At 36.6% G+C, this 23,954-nt stretch overlaps 1 protein-coding gene across 1 annotated transcript in view; it reads left to right on the forward strand.

Annotated features, from left to right (window-relative positions):
* Sntg1 (syntrophin gamma 1) overlaps positions 1–23,954 on the forward strand; it is a 774,750-nt gene that overhangs the window by 492,354 nt on the left and 258,442 nt on the right. The window contains exons 5-6 of the mRNA XM_090338807.1: positions 11,599–11,655; positions 23,541–23,598. Coding sequence (XP_090194933.1) covers positions 11,599–11,655; positions 23,541–23,598 — 115 coding nt within the window. The remainder of the gene's footprint in view (positions 1–11,598; positions 11,656–23,540; positions 23,599–23,954) is intronic.

Raw genomic sequence — 23,954 nt, forward strand, 5'->3', positions numbered from 1 at the left:
GAGGTTATTTTCTGTCATGGCTGTTAATAATTGTATTCCATTGTGGTCTAACAGGATATAGAAAGTAATTCTGTTTTTCTTGGATTGGTAGAAAATTGCTTTGTGGTCTGTTTTGGAGAATGTTCCACTGGGCTGTTAAGTGGAATGTATATTGTCATGCTGCTGTTTGAATGATTCTGTAGATGTCTGTTAAGTATAACTAGTCAATGCAGTTATTTAGCACTTTGAGTTTTGCCTAGATTATCTATTGAATGGTGATAATGATGTGTTGAATTCACCAAAAATCAATGTGTTTGGATATATGTGTGCTTTTACTTCTTTAACATTATTTAAGGTCCTAAGCTTTTGCTGAAATAATGAATAAGCTGCTGATTTGGAATATTCTACTTTCTCATTAACTTTGCTTAAAGTGTTAACTGAATACTGTAGGTGAGGAGTTCCAGCTAGCCATGTATTCTTTCTGTATAAAATTCGAAAATAAAATTTGTCACATCCAAAGTATATTCCTTGAGTGAATAAATTCTTTAAAATACAAAACAATTTCATTATTGTTGCTTAGATATGGAATAGATCTGCATATCACAGTAGCATACTTTAGCCCAGGAAATTCCTAGACTCAGGCTCAGAATGGTTTATTATTCCATATGAAATTTTGGATTGCCTCTTCTATTTCTTTAAAGAATGACATTGGGATATTGATGGGTATTGCATTGAATTTGTAGACAACCCTTGGAAAGATTGTCATTTTCACAATGTTAATTCTTCCAATCCAGGAGCATGGGAGGTTTTTCCATTTCCTCAGTTCTAGTCACCAGGCCTCATAGAAAGTCATTATGCTTTTGGTGTGCTCTTTGGAGTGCCATGTTTTGGGGGTGGAGAGAATCTGAGACTCTGGAAATGTGACATCAGTGAGGGTGTGGTGAGGAAATAATCCCTGCAGGAAAACCAAATAGTTGATACCTGGAAGTTCCTCAACCTATTCAGTCATATCTATAGGGTAAGCCTATTAAAGTGTTGTCATGTGTACATAGCTTCCACTGGCATTTTAATACTGTACATAAATGAACAAAGAAATTCACTTGTAAATGAGAGAGAGGAGCCAACTAAGAAAAAAGCAGACAAAACACTCAGGAAACAGAACTTGACAAAGGTGTGGCATTTATGGAATTCAAGTAGCTAGGATTTAGAGAGAGTGATACATAGATTTAAAAAGAAAGACTATGTAATCTTATGAATGACACTACTTTAAATTGCTAATTTTTTTAAAAAAGGTTTTACAGATCTGTCAATTTAGGGAAAAGATTTTATAGTAAATATAGAGAAAGCAGGAAAATATAAATGCATTGGTCAACTGTAGGAAATGCTGTGAATTACATAATTGTGAAGTGCAATTGTGTTATCTTCAGTAACTCAGGTGAAGAAAATTTCAAAATTATAGTCATATGATTATTGAATACTGATTCACAAAATAATTATAATAAAATACCTTTTAGCTGTCATTATTTCTAAGACTTCTCTTATTTTGATGACCTCAGAAATTCATTGTTGCCGTTATTGGCAGTGGTGGTGGTGTTGTGTGTGTTTATATGTGCGTGTGTGTTTGTGTATGAGTATGTGTGTATGTGTTTCTGTATGCTGATCCTGATCTTGAAATCAGGGACTGGCCTGGGTGTTTTACATGAGCTACTGGGCAGGCTAACATATTATTACTTGAGACACAGACACAGCTCTTTTTTTTGTTGTTTTGTTTTCGTTTTTTGTTTTTTTTTTTTTGGATTGCTGTTTAAGAACAACCCTCTGATATCAATGTGTAAGAAGTAACACACACTCTATCTGGCAAATATAACTGTAACCCCACTACATATTGAAATAAAAAAGAACACCCCTCTGTTTATTTTTTCTGAAGTTTTGTGCTATCTGGAATCTGATCCCAGACATAGATGCTCAGTTTGTTCATCTAGTATCATGGATATTTATAGCTGGGATTATATATTAACAGAAATACACAAATATAAGTGTTATTTATTATGTATTTTATGTGTAGTAGCACTGATTGATAGTGCTTTTTCCAGTTTTCTTCTGTGGCTCTCTAGTGTACTCATTTTCTGTTTTTGTTGTTTTGTTTTTGCTTTTGGGTTTTTTTTAGTACTTGCCTTATTTCCTAGCAAGATGCTTCCACTTTTTAAACATCTTGTAAATTTCTTTTTACAGTCCTATTATCAACTATTTTCTCAAACGTGCTCTGGTTTACTTTATTGGACAGCAAAGAGTGAGGCGCTAGCTATGTTGATTGCTGTCTCTGGTGTGTTTTCATCATATTCTGTTGGGCAAGGTATGGTGCACCAGACACAAATCAAGAGCATAAAAGAGCTTTGAAGATTAGTTTCTCAGCATTCACTTAGGAGAAAAGTGTACACCACATTAAGGCTACTCAGAAGAAGCATCACTATGAAAGGGTACCACGTACTAGTAAAGAGGGAAATATGGCTAACATCCTTTTATTGTGGTTTCTGTGGAAAGAATAGAAAAGCAGAGACAAGCCACCTGCTTAGGTTTGGCCTGTTCAAGGTTCATTCTGGAGAATAAGAACTTTCCCAAGTTGTGTGTAGAGTCAGACACTGAATGAGTACAGCAGAAAGATAATGCTCTGCAGTGTGAGATAGTTGGGGAAATTAAATACATTAGCTGATAAGGAAAGGAAATTGATAAATCTCTGGCCAGAATTTCACAATTGAACAATATAGTATGTAAACAAACTGTTTTCTGTGTTTGAACTATGTATGTATATATGTATGTATGTATGTATGTATGTATGTATGTATGTATATATTTTGGTGCCAGGCCTGAAATTTGAAATCAGGGTCTGCGAACTATTCCTAAGCTTCTTTGCACAAGCTTCTTTGCCATTTGAAACATAGCTTCATTTGAGGCTTTTTTACAGTAGTTTGTTGGAGACAAAAGTCTCATTGACTTTCCTGTCAGAAATGGCTTTGAACTGTGATCCTCAGATCTCAGCCTCCTGAATAGCTAAGAGGTGTGAGTCACCGGTACCTATCTAGCCTGTTCCTATTCACTTACCTATATATATATTTGCAGATATAAACAACTGAACTAACATTAAGCAAAACACAGTGGTTCGTTCTTTCTATAGCTTTATTTCATTATTTGTGTACCCCTTTAGCATTTAGAAATTCCTACTCCATCAATAGAAACCTAGCTTCCCCTAGTCACTGTCCATTCCTGTCTAATTTTAGTGTGTGCACATTAATACTAGAATTGTTAACACAGGCTCTCAGTTGATCCACTTTGTGACTAGTTTAAAGTGAATTTCATTCAGGCTGAAGTATGTATTTGTAATATGGATACATCTTTTTTAAAAATATATTGTGATTAATGGAAGGGTTACATTATATTCACCAGATAGAAGGTGCATACCTTCACAAACATTGATACCCTTTCTCATGACATGGTCCCCATTTCCCTCCCACCCTGCCCCCGCTTATCTTGATTTCCCCCTTTCCTATCCAATTTTAAATAACCAATTAAGCACATATAAAATATATCAGATAACAAGGTGAAATATTGTAACAATATGAGATAACCAAGGGATGTCAAAAGAGATGAGAGATAACATAGTACATTAAGGACAACAGTCACTCATTATATGGCTTTTGTTTCCTTATCCTGGAGGTCCTTTCATTTAATGTCATACCATTTGGCCTAATGTCTCTAGATTTTGTTCTAGACAGCTTTTGTCAGACTGCATATCTTCCTTAGTGCTTCTCCTCTATTTCCTAAACCTTTTTTTGAAATTAGTATACTTTAAGTTTTACTCTTTATACTTTAAAACTTTATGGCTTTTAGCTGGTGGCTCACAAATGTAATTCTACCTATTCAGCAGACTGAGATATAAGGATCATGGTTTGAAGCCAGTCCTAGCAGGAAGGTCTGTGAGACCCTTATCTCCAGTTAACCACCAAAATGCTGCAAGTAGAGCTCTGGCTCAGGAAATAGAGTACTAGTTTGGGGTGAAAAAGAAAGGGATAGTGCCTAGGAACTGAGTTAAAGCCTCAGGAATTAATTCTCTCTCCCCCCCCCCTCTCTCTCTCTCTCTCTCTCTCTCTCTCTCTCTCTCTCTCTCTCTCTCTCTCTCTCTCTCCCTCTCTCCACACACACACACACACACACACACACTCCCAAAAGCTTTATTGGTTTTGACATCTTTGTTCTATACGGCTACTTTGATATTACAAAGAATACTTTTCTTATCCTAAAAATACCCCATGTTCAGTGTTGGCAAATTGTTCTCTACCACTGCTATAATATCACAAAGAATAATTTTCTTGCCCTAAAAATTCCTCATGTTTCACCTATTCAACTTTCCCTAAGCCCCTGATGCCCTGCAGGGGTTTGATCAGATTCTGGTCTCCCCAGATTTGTTTCCCAGTAGCACATTTGTCTTTATAGGAACACATGCCTTTTCAAACTGGCTTCTTTTCCTTGGCAATATATATTTGAGCTTTTGCTATGAGTTGTTAAAAGACTAAATTCTAGAACAGTTTTAGATTCACAGCATAACTGAAAGGAAAATACAGACATTCCTTTTTATATTTATACACAGGTACCAGGACATTAGATTTCCTGCTCTTATTAAAGCCTCTCCTGAGAGTCATCCATTTACTGCTATTTGTAGATCTACCTTGGTATACTTGGCTTCTGGATGCTTTTGCAAAGCATCCAAAGCTAATTTCTTTTCCTTGCTGAATATTTCAATGCGTAGTTGCACCACAGTACTTCACATCCTTTTGCAATTGAAGAATCTTAGTCAATCAGCTATGAATTTTAGCAATAATGAATGCCCAATTCCAATCATGTAAGTAAATAACGATTTGTGAAAGTTTTGGATCTTAGAGTAAGACTTGGTAAAAACAATAACAACAACAATAACAATTGTCCATTTCCTTTGAATGAAATATGTGCATCTCTCTTTTCATTTAACGTATGAATGCTTAACTTTGACTTAGGCCCTGTGCTGAATTCTTAGATATTTTTCCCCCTGACACTAATATCCCTTACTTTTAAAAACCTGGAGTAAAAAATATGTAAATAATCTATAGAAATATTTTTATATAAAAATATAAATGATCTGTGTAAACCATCACAAGTGCTATGAATGGTTTTTGAGCACATATGACAGGTTTCTAATAATTAGGAACCATCACCTTATTATGATTACTTTTCCAAGGTTACTCATTCTTCCTTAATTATCAATATATATATATATATATATATTACTTTTACACAAAATCAATGTACTTTTCTTTTCTTTTGTCTGCCATGGGGCTTGAACTCTGGGCCTGAGCATTGTCCCTGAGCTCTTCAGCTCAAAGCTACTGTCCTTCCTTGAGTCACAAAACCACTCCTGGTTTTCTGATGGTTACTTGGAGACAAGAGTCTCCAGGAATTTGGCCTTGTGGTAGAGTGCTTGCCTAGCATGCACAAAGACCCGGGTTCCATTCCTCGGTATTACCTACCTAGAAAACATGCCAGAAGTGGTGCTGTGGCACAAATAGTAGAGCTCTAGCCTTGAGAAAACCCAAGGACAAAGCTCAAGCCCTGAGCCCAAGCCCAAGACTGGCAAAAAAAAAAAAAAAGAGTCTCCAGGACTTTAGTTCCTGGGCTGGTTTTGAACCACGATCCTCAGATCTCTGTCTCCTGAGTAGTTAGAATTACAGGTCTGAGCCACTGCACCCTCTATTTTTTTAATGTCAATACTGGACTGGGGCTTGAGCTCAGGGCCACTTGCTTTTACTTGGCTTTTTTCTTGACTGGAATTCTACCAGTGGAACCACACATCCATTGAGGCATTTCATTGACTAAGTGGATCTGAGTCTCACAGTCTTTTCGCTTCAAACACAATCTTCAAGTATCAGCGTTATGAGTTGCTAGGATTACAGGCTTGAGTCACTAGCACTCAGCTATCAATTTTCTAAATGATAAACTTCTAGCTTCTGTATTGTCTTCCATTATTCCAAAACTTTTAAATCAATATTTTGCAGATTTATATTTTTAAAATGTGTGATGTTATTTTGGGGGCAAAATATACTAAATTAATCCCTCTATAGTTTATTTTATTTTTTTTGCCAGGTGTGGGGCTTGAATTCAGGGCCTGAACACTATCCTTGGACTTTCCTCAAGGCTGGAGCTCTACCCTTGAGCCATAGCACCACTTTCAGCTTTTTTCTTTGTATTTGGTGCCGAGGAATCAAACTCAGGTCTTTGTGCATGCTTGGCAAGCACTCTACCACTAGGCAAAACTCCTGGTCCTCCTTCTATAGTTTATGTTGCATATCAACACATACATGTGTACAGATAAGTAGGGTTCAGGAAGAATCACAAAGAGAATGCATGATAATATTTGAGGATGAATATATCAGTATACAAGTTTTTAGTGTCTTATATGATTAATCATCATGTATATATTTGACATATTTTAAGGATGCAGAAGACTTCCATAGTTATTTTATATGTGACTGGATAGAAGCATCAATATGAATTTTGTGTTTTAAAAAGTAGAATAGGGGTCTGGAGTTTGGCCTAGTAGTGGAGTGCTTGTCTGGAATGCACAAAGACTAGGCTTTGATTCCTTGTTGCCACATACTTAGAACAAAAAAGCCAGATATGGTGCTGTGGCTCAAATAGTAGAGTTCTGTTCTTGAGAAAGATCAAGGACAATACTCAGGCCCTGAGTTCAAGCCCCAGAACTGGCAAAATAAAAAAGAATAACAAGTCATGCATCAATAAGTCAGGCCTGCAATCATAGATACTCAGGGGGCTGAGATTTGAGAACTGCTGTTTGAAAACAGTCTAGGCAGGAAAGTTCATAAAACTATTCTCTCCAGTTAACTACAAAAAAATAAATAAAATGAAAACAGAAGTGGAGCTGTGACTTAAGTGGTAGAGATCTAGCCCTTGAACAGAAAAGCACAGGAACAGAACCCAGATCCAGAATTCAAGCCCTAGGAACGGAAGAAATAAAAACAAAAACATAAAACGACAGACAGTATCTTGTTTTCCCCAATGATAATGCTTGGTTGCCAGGCAACCAGATATTCAGGGAATAACATGTGAACTTTCCAGTCTAGTTCTGATACATTGCTTTATGAGCAAGCAGTTTTTACTTCTTTATTGCAGATTGTTTCTTGCTCTGAATTTTTTGGGTTGGGAATCAAGTCTTAGATGTGGAGAGGTGGAAGGAGATGATATATTAATACTAACTTGAACTGGAAGTCCAGTCAGACACCCAGCTGTGAGTTTCCCATTTATATTTCCTAGTGACCAATGAATGTTAGCGTTATAAAGCACAAGTAATTAATTTATATGGCTTCTTCTAGATCAAAAGGAGTTGATGAGTACTGATTGTGGTGTGCAGATATGTGTACATGCACCGATAGGCTTGTGTACATGTGTGTGGTCTGTGTACTGGGTGTGTGAGGGCATGGGCATATTTAAGGGATGGGTGTGAATTGTATGCTATGGATATATGTAGGGGAGCTGTGCTGTCATTGGGATGGGAGGAGAGGTATTGTCAGTAAACGGTGTGAGCAGAAGTATTCACATATGTTTTTTGGTATGTATATTTGTGTGTTGTTGGGAGGGTCTGGGGTTGTTGGCAGATATATGTGTGTTGGTGTGTATATAAGAGTGGGTTTGGATGTGGGTGTATCTGAGTGTAGGTTTTGGAATGCATGTGAGGGTGAGCATGTATGAAGAGGTTTGGGGTATGGGATTGTGCCATTGTGTGGATGTGTGCGTTCGAGTGAAGGACTTACGTGTATACGTGTGTGCATGTCATTGTGGGAGATTAGCTTTGTAATCATGGATAAGGTGTGTATGTACAGAGGGGTATGGAAGTGTAGAAATGTGTGGGCATATGTGTATCTGCATGGTAGTAGAGGTGTGTGCACACGTGTGTGTGTGTGTGTGTGCGCACGCGCGTGTGTGTTTGCTGGGTGTTAGATGAACATTCACTTCAAAGCTACTTCTGAAACTTTCTCAGTTTTCTACTGACTTCCAGAGTTCCTGTCTGTATCAGCAGTTTTCCATCTGATTGGGGATTTGTTCTAAAAATTCCACCCTGAAGCTGGGAAGGCCGCCTGCTAGGAAGAGGAAGGAATTACCCAGAGCCTTGCAGCTTGATTCTCCCTGTTGTTATCACTAGACAGTCCTGGGCTTTTGGACAGAGGTTACTGACGACATTGCTCTCCCTGCTTACCAGGGTGATGCAAGGTTTCTTGGAAATCTATGTATAGACCTTTGCCAGTTACAACACATTTTATTTGATGCATGTGTTTAGGTTAGGACAGCTGAAATGAGTTTCTGCCCCCATTAGTTTTCTAACAATTTAGGAATGAAATATTTTTTGCCAGTCCTGGGGCTTGAACTCAGGGCCTGAACACTGTCCTTGGGCCTTTTCAAGGCTAGAACTCTACCACTTGAGCCTTAGCATCACTTCCAGCTTTTTCCTATGTATGTGGTACCGAGGAATCTAACCCAGGTCTTCATGCATGCTAGGCAAGAACTCTACCACTAGGCCAAACTCCTGGCCCTAGGCATAAAATATTTTATCTTTACAGAAAATAATTAGGAAAGTAGTTCCTGACATTCAAGAACTTTGGTTAAATTAGCAGATTTGCAAAATAGTTGGTGTCAGTATTTAATTACCTGTCCCTACCGGAACTTTTCAAGCTTTATACTACTTAGTGCCATACATATATAAAGAGTGAGGTGGTAACATATCAGATATGTAAGTCATTCTTACATAGAGACCCTTGTCTAGAAGGACAGGATTTTTTTTGTCTTAATAGTCAGTGAATTTCTACTATCTTGTTGTGTTCTTTGTAAATATAAAGGCTTGAAGTAGCCTCTGAGAATGATTTTGTCATGCTCTGCAACTTTGGAAATGGGCTCACAGGGCCTATGAATTTTTAAAACATGTTAAATCGTGAAGATTTACATCACTGGTAGTTTCTCTGACTTCAATCTCTCTCTCTCTCTCTCTCTCTCTCTCTCTCTCTCTATATATATATATATATATATATACATACATACATACATACATACATACATACATATGCATTCATATACATATATATTCAGTTTTCATATTCCCTCTTGTGAATCTTTTAATGAGAGATAATCAGAGTTAGGTGTTTTTTTATTTTATGTATTTATTTATTTATTCTAGTACTTAGGTTTCCGCTCATCCTTACTTGGTTTGTGTTTTCTTGCTCAGCTGGTTCTACCACAAGAGCCAAACTTACAGCCCAACTTGTTTCCAGTAATTTTAAAGAGAAGATCTCAAAATCTTTTCTACCTAATCTGACTTCAAACTTGGGATCTTAGCCCCGAGTAGCAGAAATTGAAGAAGCAAGATACTGGTGCTAAGTTAACTAACTTTAGCAATATTTTCTTATCCTGCCCAATAAAATGACATTTAAGATAATTGTAGTTTATTTCAATCTAGAATTTGTGCTTGTATTAGATATATTCACTTTCTTTTTTTGTACTGGTTATATTTGCACTACATATATTACAATAATATATATTACAATTATACATTTGTTATAAGTGCAGTAACAATTGTGTGTGCATGCGTGTGTGTGTGTGTGTGCACGCGTGTGTGTTTCTGATTCAATACTGAACTTCATGAAAATGTTTTACAACTTGACCAATACCTTTAGCTCTTTTGTTCAACAATTTTTGGTCGCTAATGTTCTATAATAAACAATTCATTTAACTATTTATAGTTTTATTTTATTTTTATAATCTTTAACTAGTTGAACAAGGGGATTTCACCTCAACGTGTCTGAGTTTGTTTTTGCTTTTGAGCAAGGACATCTCTAACTTTACCTGTGTGGGTCTTGAGACTCTGATCTTGATACCCCTGCCTCAAGTATCCATTGTAATTCATGTATTACCTAAGTTATAACGTATGTAGAAACATATTGTAGAAATGAAATTTTAGTGTCTTAACAGGTTACAGGAATACATTAATTAAAAACTGTCATAATTATTCAGTATATTGTAAAGAGATTTTACATTACAGAATGTTATTTACATTCACAACTTTCATTGAATATACCTTAATCTACACCAAAAGATTTACTTTGTACTTCATCATAAATAATAGCTAATATTTCCTAATTCATGGCATGACAATGCCGTCTGCAAACTTTATTTTCCTTTTTGTAAGTAAGAAATTGTATTTGGCTTTCAAGAAAGAAAGATCATTGAAACATTGTCAAACTAATCATCTGTCTTAAAATATTTCACAAGAATCATGAGAAGCATATATAGATTAAATTGTCTCTTCCTTGTTTGTAAATAATGTTAAGTAGTCGGCATAGTCCTTACAGAAATGGAAATGAAAAACAGAACTTATCCATAGGAAAGAGAATGGTATTTATATTTAGAAAACGATAACCCTACTAAACAACTTATGCACATGAGGAGTAAAGGAGCAATGTGACATCCTGTAATGAAGCCAGGAAAGACAGGGGCTGCAACAATGGTTGCATTCAAGAAAACTAGCTACTCAGAAGGCTGAGATTTGAGGATCTCAGTTGAAAGGGTGCCTGGGCATTAAAGAACCTAAGACTCTTATCTCCAATTAACCACGAGAAAACAGGAAGTACGGCTGTGGCTCAAGGGGTAGGGCAGTAGCCTTGAGCTTAAAAGCTCAGGGATAGCACCCAGGCCTAGAGTTCAATTCCCAATAGCCACACACACACAAAATGACCTGTGTAAACAGAGCAGGTAATAGGATAGGCACAGTGTTCATCCCTTCTGAAACCCTCTGGAAAATGAGTTATGGCAGGATGGCTGTTTTAAAGCACATTCAAATTGAATGTTTTAAAGCACATTCAAATTGAATGTTACAGGATATGTCACACATGTTCATTTGTGACTCATTGTGTTATCTATAAGGTTTTGTTTTTAAGAATCATAAAATAATGACAGATTTATTGTTTCTATTGTGGAAGGAAAAGGACTCTGATTTTGAAACTTGATAATGTATTAATATCTATTTCTTCAGTATATAACCATTCATTTCCTGAGAAGGCTAATTAATTATTCTTGAACTGGCTCAGTCTTAGTATCATTGGAGACCTGGTATGAACCTCTCATGTGCTAGGACTTGGCAGTGTGTAGCTCAGCTTTCAAGTCGCACACATGAGATTGTTTTAATACATATTTCCCATTGATCTTGGCTTACTGCCATGTCACCAAAAGTTTGCCATTTGCCATTTCTTAGATTAGTATATATAACATGATAATGAGAGAAAATAGAAAACCTATGATTCTATAGTATGTCTCAAATACTCATGATGAGTTTATTTTTCAGAGTTTATTTAATAACTAAGTAATTTCTTTTATTTTGACACAAAAGTTACTGAAGTTTAATTTTAAAAGTATAAAATACTTCGTTAATTACAAGATTTGAATCCTCCACGCTGTCAATTTTTTTCTTTTTTCAAGAAAAAAAGCCTAGCACAGAGGAAACATTAACGACTGTAAAAAAATCCTGTTTTTCAGGAAAGAACGGTGACGATAAGAAGACAGACAGTAGGAGGCTTTGGACTGAGCATCAAGGTAGTTGCCTTTTCAGTCTCTACGAAGGTTGTGCCTTGGTAGAGTTCTGTCTATTCTATTGTTTTCTGATTCATAACTAGACAAGGATAACTATGTGGCAAGCTTCTTACTACTTAGTGTGGACTGTAAAGTAGGTACGGTTTCATGGAACAGTCTCATGGATACCTTTAGATTTTCATTTAAATATTTTAAGAAAGGTTTTGGGAACTTCACCAATATATAGTATAGTATATAGTAATATAGTATATTAGCGTTCTTTATCTGGTTTGTTTAAAGATATTAGCTATGATATTATGTTTTCCTTCAACTCAGAAGTACATAAAATACTACCCTACAGTGAATAGAATGAGAGTTAAGTTTCACATTACTAATAGCTGGTTGCAAGCATGATCATATTATACTGTTGAATTTATTTTATTATGTCTGTCTTTTTATTTGTTTAACTTTTGTTAAAGAAATCCCTATATGTCTTATTTCAACATCAAGTGTATTTATCATAACACTGTAATGGTTTTGTTTCTGGATCTAATTGACCACTGTTGATGGACTACAACAGCAGTATATCCTCACTGAAATAGAAGATAATTTTTTTTTCTCCCAGTCATGGGGTGAACTCTGGGCCTGAGCCCTGTCCCTGAGTTCTTCAGCTCAAAGTTAGTGCTTTCCCATTTGAGTCAAAGAGCCATTTCCTGTTTTCTGGTAGTTAGTTAGAGATAAGGGTCTCAGAGACTTTCTTGCCTGGACTGTCTTTGAACAGTGATCCTCAGGTCTTAGCCTACTGTGTAGTTGTGATTATAGAGGTGAGGCATTGGTGCCCAGCTAAAAAAGGATTTTTAAAAGAAGAAGACATTATGTAATTTTGATTTGAACCAAAAATCTTGGTTGAAAACAGTTATACATCTCCAGGTCACATTAAAAATTAAAAAAAAAAACTTCATTGGATTCAGTTCTGTACACTCAGAAGATGGTACTCTAAATTTTGTGAATACCATTCAACTCTTTGGAAATGAGCTAAAATAGAGGTCAATGTGCAATTATTATGTCATGATTAATATGTTGCCTATGAATTGTTTTGTCAGTGATGAGAAGGTTACTTGTAAAGCATTAGATTTGAAATCAATTTTATAATTACTTTACTTGTTACTAAGACCAAGAGGTGGCAGGACAAATGACAGGTATGGTGACGAGACCTGCTGGAGAAATCACATTATTATGTGCATAATATTTTGGGGTTGATTTGACAGTTTAATTTTTTTCCTTTAGTCTTAACCATAATGTTTATTGGGAGTACTATGAAGGTGATACTAAAGTTATTAGAAACTCTAAGACTCAAACCTATTAGTCAAGGTTTAGTTCATTTATTTGAGACTATTGTGTTTTTTTATATATTTTTATTGTAATTAATAGAAGGGTTAAATTATATTTGCCAGATAGAAGGTACATTAATTCACATACATTGATACCCTTTCTCATGTCTTGGTCCCCATTTCTCTCCCCCCACCCCCACCCCTCATCTTGTTTTCCCCCCTTCCCTATCCAATTTCAATGTATTTTTTTTAGTCTATCTCTGACTCCATTTCAAAAGAGAGTTTATTGTTATTTAGTCCTTCTGCTACTATTTAGAGTATAACACAATTTTATTGAAAGGCTACAGTTTAAATGGTATATAAAGCTTAAGTGTTTTTTAAAAGCATCACAAATTCGCTAACTCAGTCATTTCAATCTAATGAATTCACTATTTTGATTCATACACAACACTATAAGTTTGTACTTACCATTCAGAATGTTGGTCACAGATGTTGATATTCGAACTATGACAAGCGCCATATAGTATTATATAACCAGAAAATAAATAATGGCATGATTATTTAGACTTAATTTTCTTTATTAATTTGCCATTCCTAACTTGGAATTTCTCAGTACTCATTTTTCATTTTCAGTATATTGCTTTCCTTTCCCCTTTCCTGCTGTGTGTGTGTGTGTGTGTGTGTGTGTGTGTGTGTGTGTGTGTGTGTGTGCGTTAGTACTAGTGTTGGCACCAGAATCTTACATTCAGGCTCATGTTCCCACTTGACAGTTTTTGTTCATTCTACCCACTCTACCCACTCTACCCAAAATTGAACCATGGCTCTACTGCTGTTATGTGGTGGTTAGTTGTAGATATGAATCTCCAGAAGTTTCCATGCCTCAGATCTCAAACTTCTGAGTAGCTAGAATTACAGGCAGCCAGCTTAAAGTTTTCTTTTTGATATTTAAAAGTATTTTACATTATGGTTATGTAAATTTTTTAAAAAATTAAATAGAAATACTGCTTTTTAATTTCCTTTTTGGTTAAATGTGATTATACAAAATATTGTTTATTAGTACTATTTTCTTTAGATCTGAGAATTTAGACATATATGTCTAGTAAACATTTAGAAATCACTCAGGCTCAGTGCAAAAATTAACATTTTAATGTTGAATAATTTATTTATTTTAGGAGCAGTTTTGAACTAATAATGCAATTATGTACATAAATATATAGACAAAATTTAGCTTTAATTGTTCCAGTTAAGTAATTACTTCTACACATGTGGGAGTTTTTGTAGTTAGAATTATTAATTAAACTCTCAAGGTCTCATTAGAGATGAAAGGAAGATGGTGTGTTGAATAACTGAACATAAATATATTGATAGTCAAGAGCCAACAGGTCTTGGAGTAAATTTATTTAACTTGACTCAGAAAACAGAAACACCCAGTTTAACTTTCTACAATTCCTTCTCTTTTTGTTCTGTGCTTTTAGTTGGGCTTGAACGCAGGACCTGAGTTCTGTCTCTTAGCTTTTTCACTAGTGCTCTACAACTTGAACTACAGCTCTATTTATAACTTATTAGTCATTAATTGCAGATAAGAGTCTCTAAGAATTCTCCTGCTTTTAGTAGATATCATCAAATCTTAGCCTCCTTAGCAGCAAGGATTATAGGCATAAGCAACCTTGGCCTGGCTAATGTCCTCTTTTCTATAAACTTGACTGAAGGGTAATAGAATGTCTTTTCAGTTTACTAAACACTAAACTACTTAAACATGCACTGTGAGTACTAAAGGCAGCCAATTTGTTCTGTGGTCTGCAGACCAATTGCTGTAGGTCTTCCTTGGCTTGGTTGCTTCAGCACCCATATATGGGATAAACCTGCACCATCCATGTTGAAATCCAGGGTCTGGAGGCTAATAGGCAACCCTGTAAGGAAGATGCCTAGCTGAATTTATCTGAATGCTTTATTGAGGTGCTTTGATGGCTGTCGGTACAAGAATCATCAGGATAAATGGCTACCAGTGTCCATACATTCCTCATGTTCTTCCGTTTTCTGTAGCCCCAGGCCACTGGCTTGTAGTTTTAAATCTTCTCACATGAAACAATATTGAAACTTCTGGAACCCCCAAGTGCAGATGGCCAAGAGCTTGAGGCAGTTTTATGTCTCCATAGTTTAATTCTGGACTTTAGCACCTTCTGTTGAAAGGCCAATATCAGAACTCGATGTAGGACACGCTGAGGAGTATGAAGAGAACAATTAAGAGAAATAAAAGGAATATGTGATATATATATGAATTTTTTTTGGTATTGGTCCTGAGGCTGGAACTCAAGGCTTAGGAGATGCCCCTGAGAAGTTTTTTGCTGAAGGTTAGTGTTCTACCATTTGAACTACAGCTCTATTTCAGCCTTTTGGTGGTTAGAGATATGAGTATCAGGGACTTCCATGCCTAGTCTGGCAAATCATGATCCTCAGAGTTCAGCCTCCTTGACTAGCTAGAACTTTAAGTGTGATCCATTAGTTCCTGGTTGGATTTAATTTCTGATATGATTTTTTCAAATTCCCTTCCCTTTCTCGTCACATGCTACCTAGTGCTTTCTAATTTTAAAGCTTGATACACTTTGTGACTTGCATTATTGAGATTCCTTACAAAATTTGATGCTGTTATGAGTGGTGCACTATTTTAAATGTTATGCAGGTACATGACACTCAATGTGGAGCCATCAGCTAAAACTTTTAGCATAGGTTATATTGAGATTTATGTAGGAATCTCTGATTTATTTTCTTAGAGGCACTAATTTTTTTTTTGCCAGTCCTGGGCTTGAGCTCAGGGCTTGAGCACTGTCCTTGGACTTTCTCAAGGCTAGAGCCCTACCACTTGATCCTCAGCATCACTTCTGGCTTTTTTCTATGTATGTGGTACCGTGGAATCGAACCCGGGTCTTCGTGCATGCTAGGCAAGCACTTTAACCACTAGGCCAAACTCTAGGCCCGAGGCACTAATTTTTTAAATGCCTGAAATCTTATCATTTTATACAGAAATTGATTTAACAAGGAAAGGAAGAAAACCTGTGCATTCATGTGTATTCTGAACAAACTCAAAAGAGACATAAAGGTAATGATCTTTGAGCTCAGAGGATGGCTGTGATGCTGATGTCTATGGCTACAAGATGGCTGCCCCACAGCAGCTCTAACCAACCTGAAATACCTGCACAGAACCCCTTGAGTTCTCTGCTCAACAAATTTCTAAGTCTTCATGCATATGCCTTACCTCTCATACATATACTTCAGTGAGATGGTAACTGTGTACTTCACGTTCTGGCAAGGAGAGGTCAGACACAAGGATGCCATTCTTGCTTGTGTATCATCCAGCTTAGATGAACTATTTTTCTTCAGAGTCTATGGTTAAAAGACTAGAATTCTCTTCACTTCTAGGAGGAGCCTTCTTACCATGTTCCTTTCTTTGTTTAAGAAAGATGAAAAAAACTCAAAAAATTGAATCACTCCAAAACTAATCTCCAAAGTAACAACCATCCCATTAAAAGATGGGCCAAAGACTTAAAGAGAGTCTTCTCTGAAGAAGAAACAAAAATGGCCTATAGACACATGAAGAAATGCTCAACATCTCTGGTCATAAAAGAAATGCAAATCAAAACAAATCTAAGATCCCACCTCACTCCAGTTAGAATGGCCAGGATCAAGAAAACTATTAACAACAGATGCTGGAGAGGATGTGGCCAGGAGGGATCACTACTACACTGCTGGTGGGAGTGCAAACTTGTTCAACCACTATGGAAAGCAGTGTGGCAGTTCCTCAAAAGACTAAACATAGAGCTCCCCTATGAGCCAGCAATTCCACTACTAGGCATTTACCCAATTGTCCAGAAACAAGGGCATACTAAATCCACTAGCACAACGTTGTTCATTGCAGTACTATTTGCCATAGCAAAGATATGGAACCAACCCAGATGTCCCTTAGTTGATGAGTGGATCAACAAGATGTGGTATTTGTACACAATGGAATTCTATGTGGCTGTCAGAAAGAATGACATCGCCCCGTTTGTTAGGAAATGGAAAGACTTAGAAAAAATTATATTAAGTGAAGTAAGCCATACTCAAAGGAACATAGGCTCAATGGTTTCCCTCATTTGTCATAATCAGTAGAAACCTTGGGTTCTCCTAGCAGAGATTTGCAATAGAGAAAAACCTAGATACATAAGCCCATGTAGTATGACACTAAATGAAAGGACCTCTAGGATATAGAAATAAAAGCCATATAATGAATGATTGTTGTCCTTAATGTACTATGTTATCTCTCATCTCTTTTGCTGTCCCTTGGTTATCTCATATTGTTACAGTATCTCATTTTGTTATTTGATATATTAGATATATTTGTATTTGGTTATTTGAAATTGGATAGGGAAGGGGGGAAAACAAGATGAGGGGTGGGGGTGGGGTGAGGGAAATGTGGACCAAGACATGAGAAAGGGTAGCAATGTATGCAAATTAATGCACCTCCTATCTGGCAAATACAATGTAACCCTTCTATTAATTACAATAAAAATATATGAAAAAAAGAAAGATGGAGTATTAAGGGATTAGGAGGGGATTCTGAAGCTTGAACTCAGGGCTACATGCCTGTTTTTTTCACACATAGCCGATTCTCTGTTGCTCAAGCCACACCTCTACTCCTGCGTATTGCTGGCTGCTTGGAGATAAGTCTTAGGTTTGTCTGCTTGGGCTAATTTTGAACTTCCCTGCACCCTCAGATCTCAGCTTTTTGAGTAGTTAGGAGTAAAGGCATGAGCCAATTTTGTCCCCATACTACCGTTATACTTTCATCACTATGTAGAAAACCTACTGTAGACAAATGGGTAACTGAAATGGAATTAGAGATGAAGTTTGGAGATGTGACATACACATATATATGTGGCCTACTATTATCTTCAAGTGATCTTTTATTGCGAGTCCCTATTCCAGAACCTCAAGGAGAGAAGTTGTTTTCCTTTTGCTTAGAGGCCCTCTAAGTTATGTTTGCAAACTATTTTTCATAAAGCCTATGTACTAAAGCTATTTGTACTTTTGACTAATTTTTGAAGACATTTCTTATATGACTTTTGAAGACATTTCACTATAATTGTAGACCATTTTTGTGATCTCCTTATCATTATTCAGTTTTCTTTGTTATCATTATTCAGTCTTCCTCATTCAAAACAGCTCTTAGAAGTAAGAAACTCATGTTTCATTCCCACTTGCATTAGTTTTGTATTTTGTTTGCCTTTAGTAGGAAATCAAGCACTTCTATTTGCAAAAGCCATAAGTAGAAAAAAGGACCATAAATTACTAATTTAGAATTATATATTCTCTCACTGGCATGGCTTTCATTGAAGCATCAGGTCCGTGCATGCTGATTCTGCAAAATAGGTCCCCATAGCATCTGAGTTGTCACCAGCATTAGCTAGCTTTTCTCTCAGCTCTGATCACCTATTTCTACTTTCCCTGTGGCACTTCTGGGAGATGGCATCCACATGTCTATCTCCTTAGTCTGGAGCATCCTGTGTCACCATCTCACCATGGAGATCATCTAGGATTAACGTTGCAGTATGTGAGTCTTGTGTTTTGTTAGAATCACATGTGGGAGTGACTCTAAGGCAGTGGAAGTACAAATCCTGTTTGTTCAGATGAGAAAGACCAGAATCAAGGAAGTAAGTTCTTAATATTAAGAGTAAGGTATGAATAGTACCAAATTTACCAAATCAAAAATGTGCCTTAAAGAGAATATATTAATTCTAGTGTTAAAATTGATTAGGCATTTTAATGCAAACCTATAAGTATCGCCTATTGATAGAAGTAGACGTATGCATCTACATACTTAATCAGGAATAGCAGCCTTGTATATGATCCCACTCCGTAATAGAACTCCCACCATGGATGGCAGGGTCACAGATCCTCTGAGCTAGGAGGTCATGGCCTCTGTTGCACTTTTGATCTTGTTCAGAGTAGACATGCCTATGTAGTTTTTTTTTTCCTTTGCATGATAAACTGATTTTTATAGAAATGGTAAGATTTAGGCATTTAAGAGATCAGTGCCTCTAAGAAGATAATTCAGAGATTCCTATACGTGTCTCAATGTAACCTGTGCTAAAAGGTTTAGGTGACTGCTTCACACTGTCTAATGTATCTGCACCTTATTTAAAATCAATGTCTCAAATTTTGTAAGAAATCTCAATAATGCAGGCCAGAAAGTTTCTTAAGCTTAAAAACCAACACAAGCAGAGCACTAGGTAGTATTTGAGGAGAAAGGGAATGGGATCTTTAAAAAATTCATATCAAACAATTGAATCCAGTGAAGCACCAATAATTCTGAGGATCATAATATAATTCCAGAGTGGGAATGAAAGTCCCTGAGACTCATATCTCTTCTTTCCATATGTGGATTCTTTTTACTTCAGTCTGGGTCCACTTTCTAATATAAAAACAGGAAGTTCATAGACAAATATATAAGCTTAATTTCAAGATTATGGATTATTCCCAAGAATCAGTTAAAATCCCTAGAAAATTTTCACTTGAAAGAACTATTCATATTTTTTTCCAGTCCTGGGCTTTGAGCTCAGGGCCTAAGCACTGTTCTACTCATTTAATGTGTATATTTCAACACTATTTTGTATCTTCAAAGATATAAGTAATCATAGTTCATTCAGTTTAAGTTGTTTACTTCTTATTGGTACTTCAGTTTTATGCTTGCTAGAGGCATCTGCCACTGAGCAATAACTCCCATTCCTCAATGCAGTTTTAGGGTATTTTCTCACCACAAGAAGATATTCCATATCATTTATAGTCAGTTTTGATACCATCTTCTAATGCTCTATTGAGGGATTTTTTTCTAAAGATAGTGATATTATATATAAGAAAGATCAAAGTAGGTGATTCTGGTAGTTCATGGTGATTCTTAGGCAAATGATTGTTCTCTCCATTATCTTTCAAGGGATGTTTTCTAGATGACACCTGTACCTGTCAATTTAAGTTTTGACTGGAACTACTTTGCTCATATCAGCTTATTGGAATCTTCCCTACTATTCTTGATGGAAATTTAGAGGTCCATACATCGTCTTGTTTTCTGTAATGAAAATATTGAGCCAAAAAGATTTATTTGGCAACATTCTTAGGGCTCTGACAGGATACTGGAGTTGATTTGGTTGTATGTTATAGTCACATTGACAATATTATTTTCTAGATCATTCTCCAATGGTTGTAGATGAGGCTTATAGCTTTGTACCTACAAAGTTATCTACCATGTCAGTTATGCTTCAGAAAAAGGTCATTACATATTCGAATGAGACATGTTTGGACATCTTTGCTTCCTTGTGCAGAACTGAATGATTTGCCCTAATACTGAACCTAACATAGGCTGGAAAAGAAAAGTAAGGTTAATCCAGACATTTCCCAAATCTATGATCACAAACATATTCTCTGGGCCAGGTTGGTGTTGAGAAAATAGTGAATGCTCTGGCTGACCTCAGCCCAGACTGTTCACACTCTAGAGGAGAGAACATGTTGATCAAATTCTAATGTAAATCACAGCCTTAATTCAGTACTACAAAGTGGATTACTTCAAGTCAGAGACTCAGCTGTCTGCCTGACTGCTTTAGGAATATTTTAGCTAAGTCTCAAATATGGGCAGGCAAAACTCATTCCAGACAGAAACAGTAAATATTAATGTCTTTTAGTGCTCTTAGAGCTGAGAGTCCAGACTGAAACTAAGCAAGGCTGTGAAACCATGCAACAAGGGACAGATAAGGATCTTAATTTTGGCTTCAGGTAAAAAGGGAGTCTTATTGCCTGTTTTAAAACAAGCAAGATACATTATATTGACCTTACCTAGAAAACTTTAAATTTCCCTATTTGGCCCTAAATTAAATCTAATTACTTTAAATAGGCCTAGGCTACGCTCACATTTCATCCAACAAATGAAGGTAGAATCATTTAAAGTTCCAATTTTATCTTCTAATTTTTGTTCCAGACTCTGTTATCTAATCAATAAAGCTGTTTTCTGACACTAGTTTTACACTTCAGAATGTGAAATACCTACATTTAAATGAGGGAAATAAAGCCAGGTGCAGTGGCTCATGCCTGTAATCCTAGCCACTCAGGAGGCTGAGATCTGAGGATCAAGGTTCAAAGCCAGTCCAGGAACTAAAGAATGTGAGACTCTTATCTCCACTTAATCACTAGAAAGCTGGAAGTGGGGCTTTAGCCTTGAGCTGAAGAGCTCATGGACAATGCTCAGGCCCAGAATTTAAGTCCCATAACCCACAAAAAAAGGAAAAATAAAACATGCCTTATATCAAGATATTCAAATTTTCAGAGTCAGGTAACGGAATAAACTCACATGATGCCAATCTGGAGCTGGCATGATGTACACATTTGTAATCCAAGCACTCATGAAATCAAACAGTCGGGTTTCTAGTGCCTTCCAGGTAAGCCCATCCTACCTACCACTCACCACCAGTTTCCCTAATCTAAACATGTGCAGAGTCGTAGATATAACCGTAAAATAGAAAAGCAGCTGAAGGGAATTGCCATAATCCAGTCTGTCATAAACAATGTTGAGACTGCTCAGCTATGAGAATTATAGTCCTGCCACTGGAGGATAGATGAGGGCTTTCTCTGCTTCCATGCAAAATCAAGGGTCTTTGAGATGACATGTGGAAAGAATGTCAGAGGTTTTCAAATGAAGGAAAGTCCTACAAGGTATAAGTTTTGCAAGGACTTATTTTAGCATCATAGGGAGACAGTAGAGAGAAATAGAAAAAGAGAGAGAAGGAAGTGATGTCATGGCTCAAGGGGTAGAGTGAGAGTCTTGGGTTAAAGACCTCAGGGAAAATGTGGAGGCCCAGAGTTCAAGTATTGTAACCAAGTCTCTCTCTCTCTCTCTCTCTCTCTCTCTCTCTCTCTCTCTCTCTCTCTCTCTCTCTCTCTCTCTCTCTCTCTCACACACACACACACACACACACACACACACACACAGAGAGAGAGAGAGAGAGAGAGAGAGAGAGAGAGTGAGAGAGAGAGAGAGAGAGAGAGAGAGAATATTTCCTGTTCCCCATAGGATATGGAAATTAAAGCCTCAAAATGGCTGTTTCTATCTCTAGCTTTTCTACTTGAGCTGGACAAAAACACTTCAGTCCAGAATTTATAATCCTTAGATAATGGATCTAGATGAGTAAGATTGAGACAGGCAAACTACCAGGGGAAAAATGTCTCTTCTTCTAGTCACATTCTAGGAAATGGCTAGGGGCTCTATCCACTATCCACACCCTAGCATGTCCCAAAGACCCACTTCCCCTTGGGGAGGGGAATATGGTCAGTTTTAGGATTTCTCTCAAAAGATAGTAGAACTTCTAATCATATCTATCAAGTTTCTTTTCACTAGTTTAACATTAGAAGCCACTATACCAAGAAAATGCTCACTTTTCATGAAAATTACTGTTTATATTATAGTTAGCTAAACTCGTGTTGAAAAAAATCTATTCTAAAATATTTTGGGGCTTACATAGGAGTAACATAGTCGCAACATACAAACCCATTGTATAATTAATTAATTAATTGCCAGTCCTGTGGCTTGAACCCAGGGCCTGAGCACTGTCTTTGGACTTTCTCAAGGCTAGAGCTCTACCACTTGAGCCACAGCACCACTTCTGGCTTTTTTCTATATATGTGGTACCAAGGAACCAAACCCTGGTCTTCGTGCATGCTAGGCAAGCACTCTACCACTAGGCAAAACTCCCAGCCCCACTCAATGTCTTTTAGACTACCTTTTTTAACTGTCCTGTGTTTAAAAGTACTGAGTTTCTTTTCTTTATAACTCATTTCAGATTTCATATACTGCTTTCAGGCTTCTCAACTTTTTAATGCTGCGACAGGATTTTTATGCCATTCTAAGGATTTACTTGATTTTTTTCCTTTATATAAGTTTACATTGACATTTTCCCCATCATATTTGGTCCAATAGAAAAATCACTATTACATCATGAGTAGCTGAATTTTGCTGTGTAAGTTGTTCAGCATGTGATTTCACACAATGAGGAGTCTAATATTCATTGGGAAAAACAGATCATCTATTCTCATCATGCATATATGTATCTTGATTTTCTTTATCCATTCCTACAGATAAAGTTTTCTCTGGTCACTTAGCATTCAGAAAGCTTCCTGTATTAGGAGAATATTCTATTGACCATGTATAGCCATTTAACCAGAGAATCAATGTGTATAAACCATATGGTATTTAGAATCCTAATAAGAATTACTATATCTGATAATATTCCTCAATAGATAGAGAGAAAAAAACTGTATTTGAAGACCTTATCACTCTTTTCTGTTTTGAGAGCAATATCTTCATAATTGGTTTGTAACTAAGTTTTGGAGGCTCAGCAATATTCTAAATAAGTAGTTTTATGGCAGTATTACCTGTATACCTACATACTTAGCGAAGAGCTTGCACAAATCTATCTAACCTGCCTAGAAGTAGTTTCTTGACTAATAGTTGTACTTATGGGGATTAAAATGTGATATGTGAATTTTGTTTTTCCTTTCTAGGGAGGAGCAGAACATAACATTCCAGTTGTCATTTCAAAAATCTCCAAGGAACAGAGAAGTGAGTGTTTAGATAATACCCATTCCTTTGTGCAACATTTCTACTTCTGTTGCTTCACCACTCAGGTTATGATTATCTCCAGTTCATATAGTAAATATGACTACCTCTGATTATTGAGTTCATCAATTACTCCTCCATAAGAAAATGTCTATTGGCTGGGCAATGTAGCTACTCAGGAGACTGAGATCAGAGGATGGCAGTTCAAAGACAGCTTAGGCACCTAAGTCTGTGAGACTCTTATCTTCACTAGAAAACTGGAAGTTGCCCAATGGGTAGGGCAGAAGTCTTGAGCTGAAGAGCTCAGAGTCAGTGCCTAGGCCTAGAGTTCGAGCCCAACTGACAGAAAAAAAAAAAGA

The sequence above is a fragment of the Megascapheus bottae genome, chromosome 9 (assembly GCF_031878675.1).
Source record: "Megascapheus bottae isolate mThoBot1 chromosome 9, mThoBot2.hap1, whole genome shotgun sequence".
NCBI lineage: Eukaryota > Metazoa > Chordata > Mammalia > Rodentia > Geomyidae > Megascapheus > Megascapheus bottae.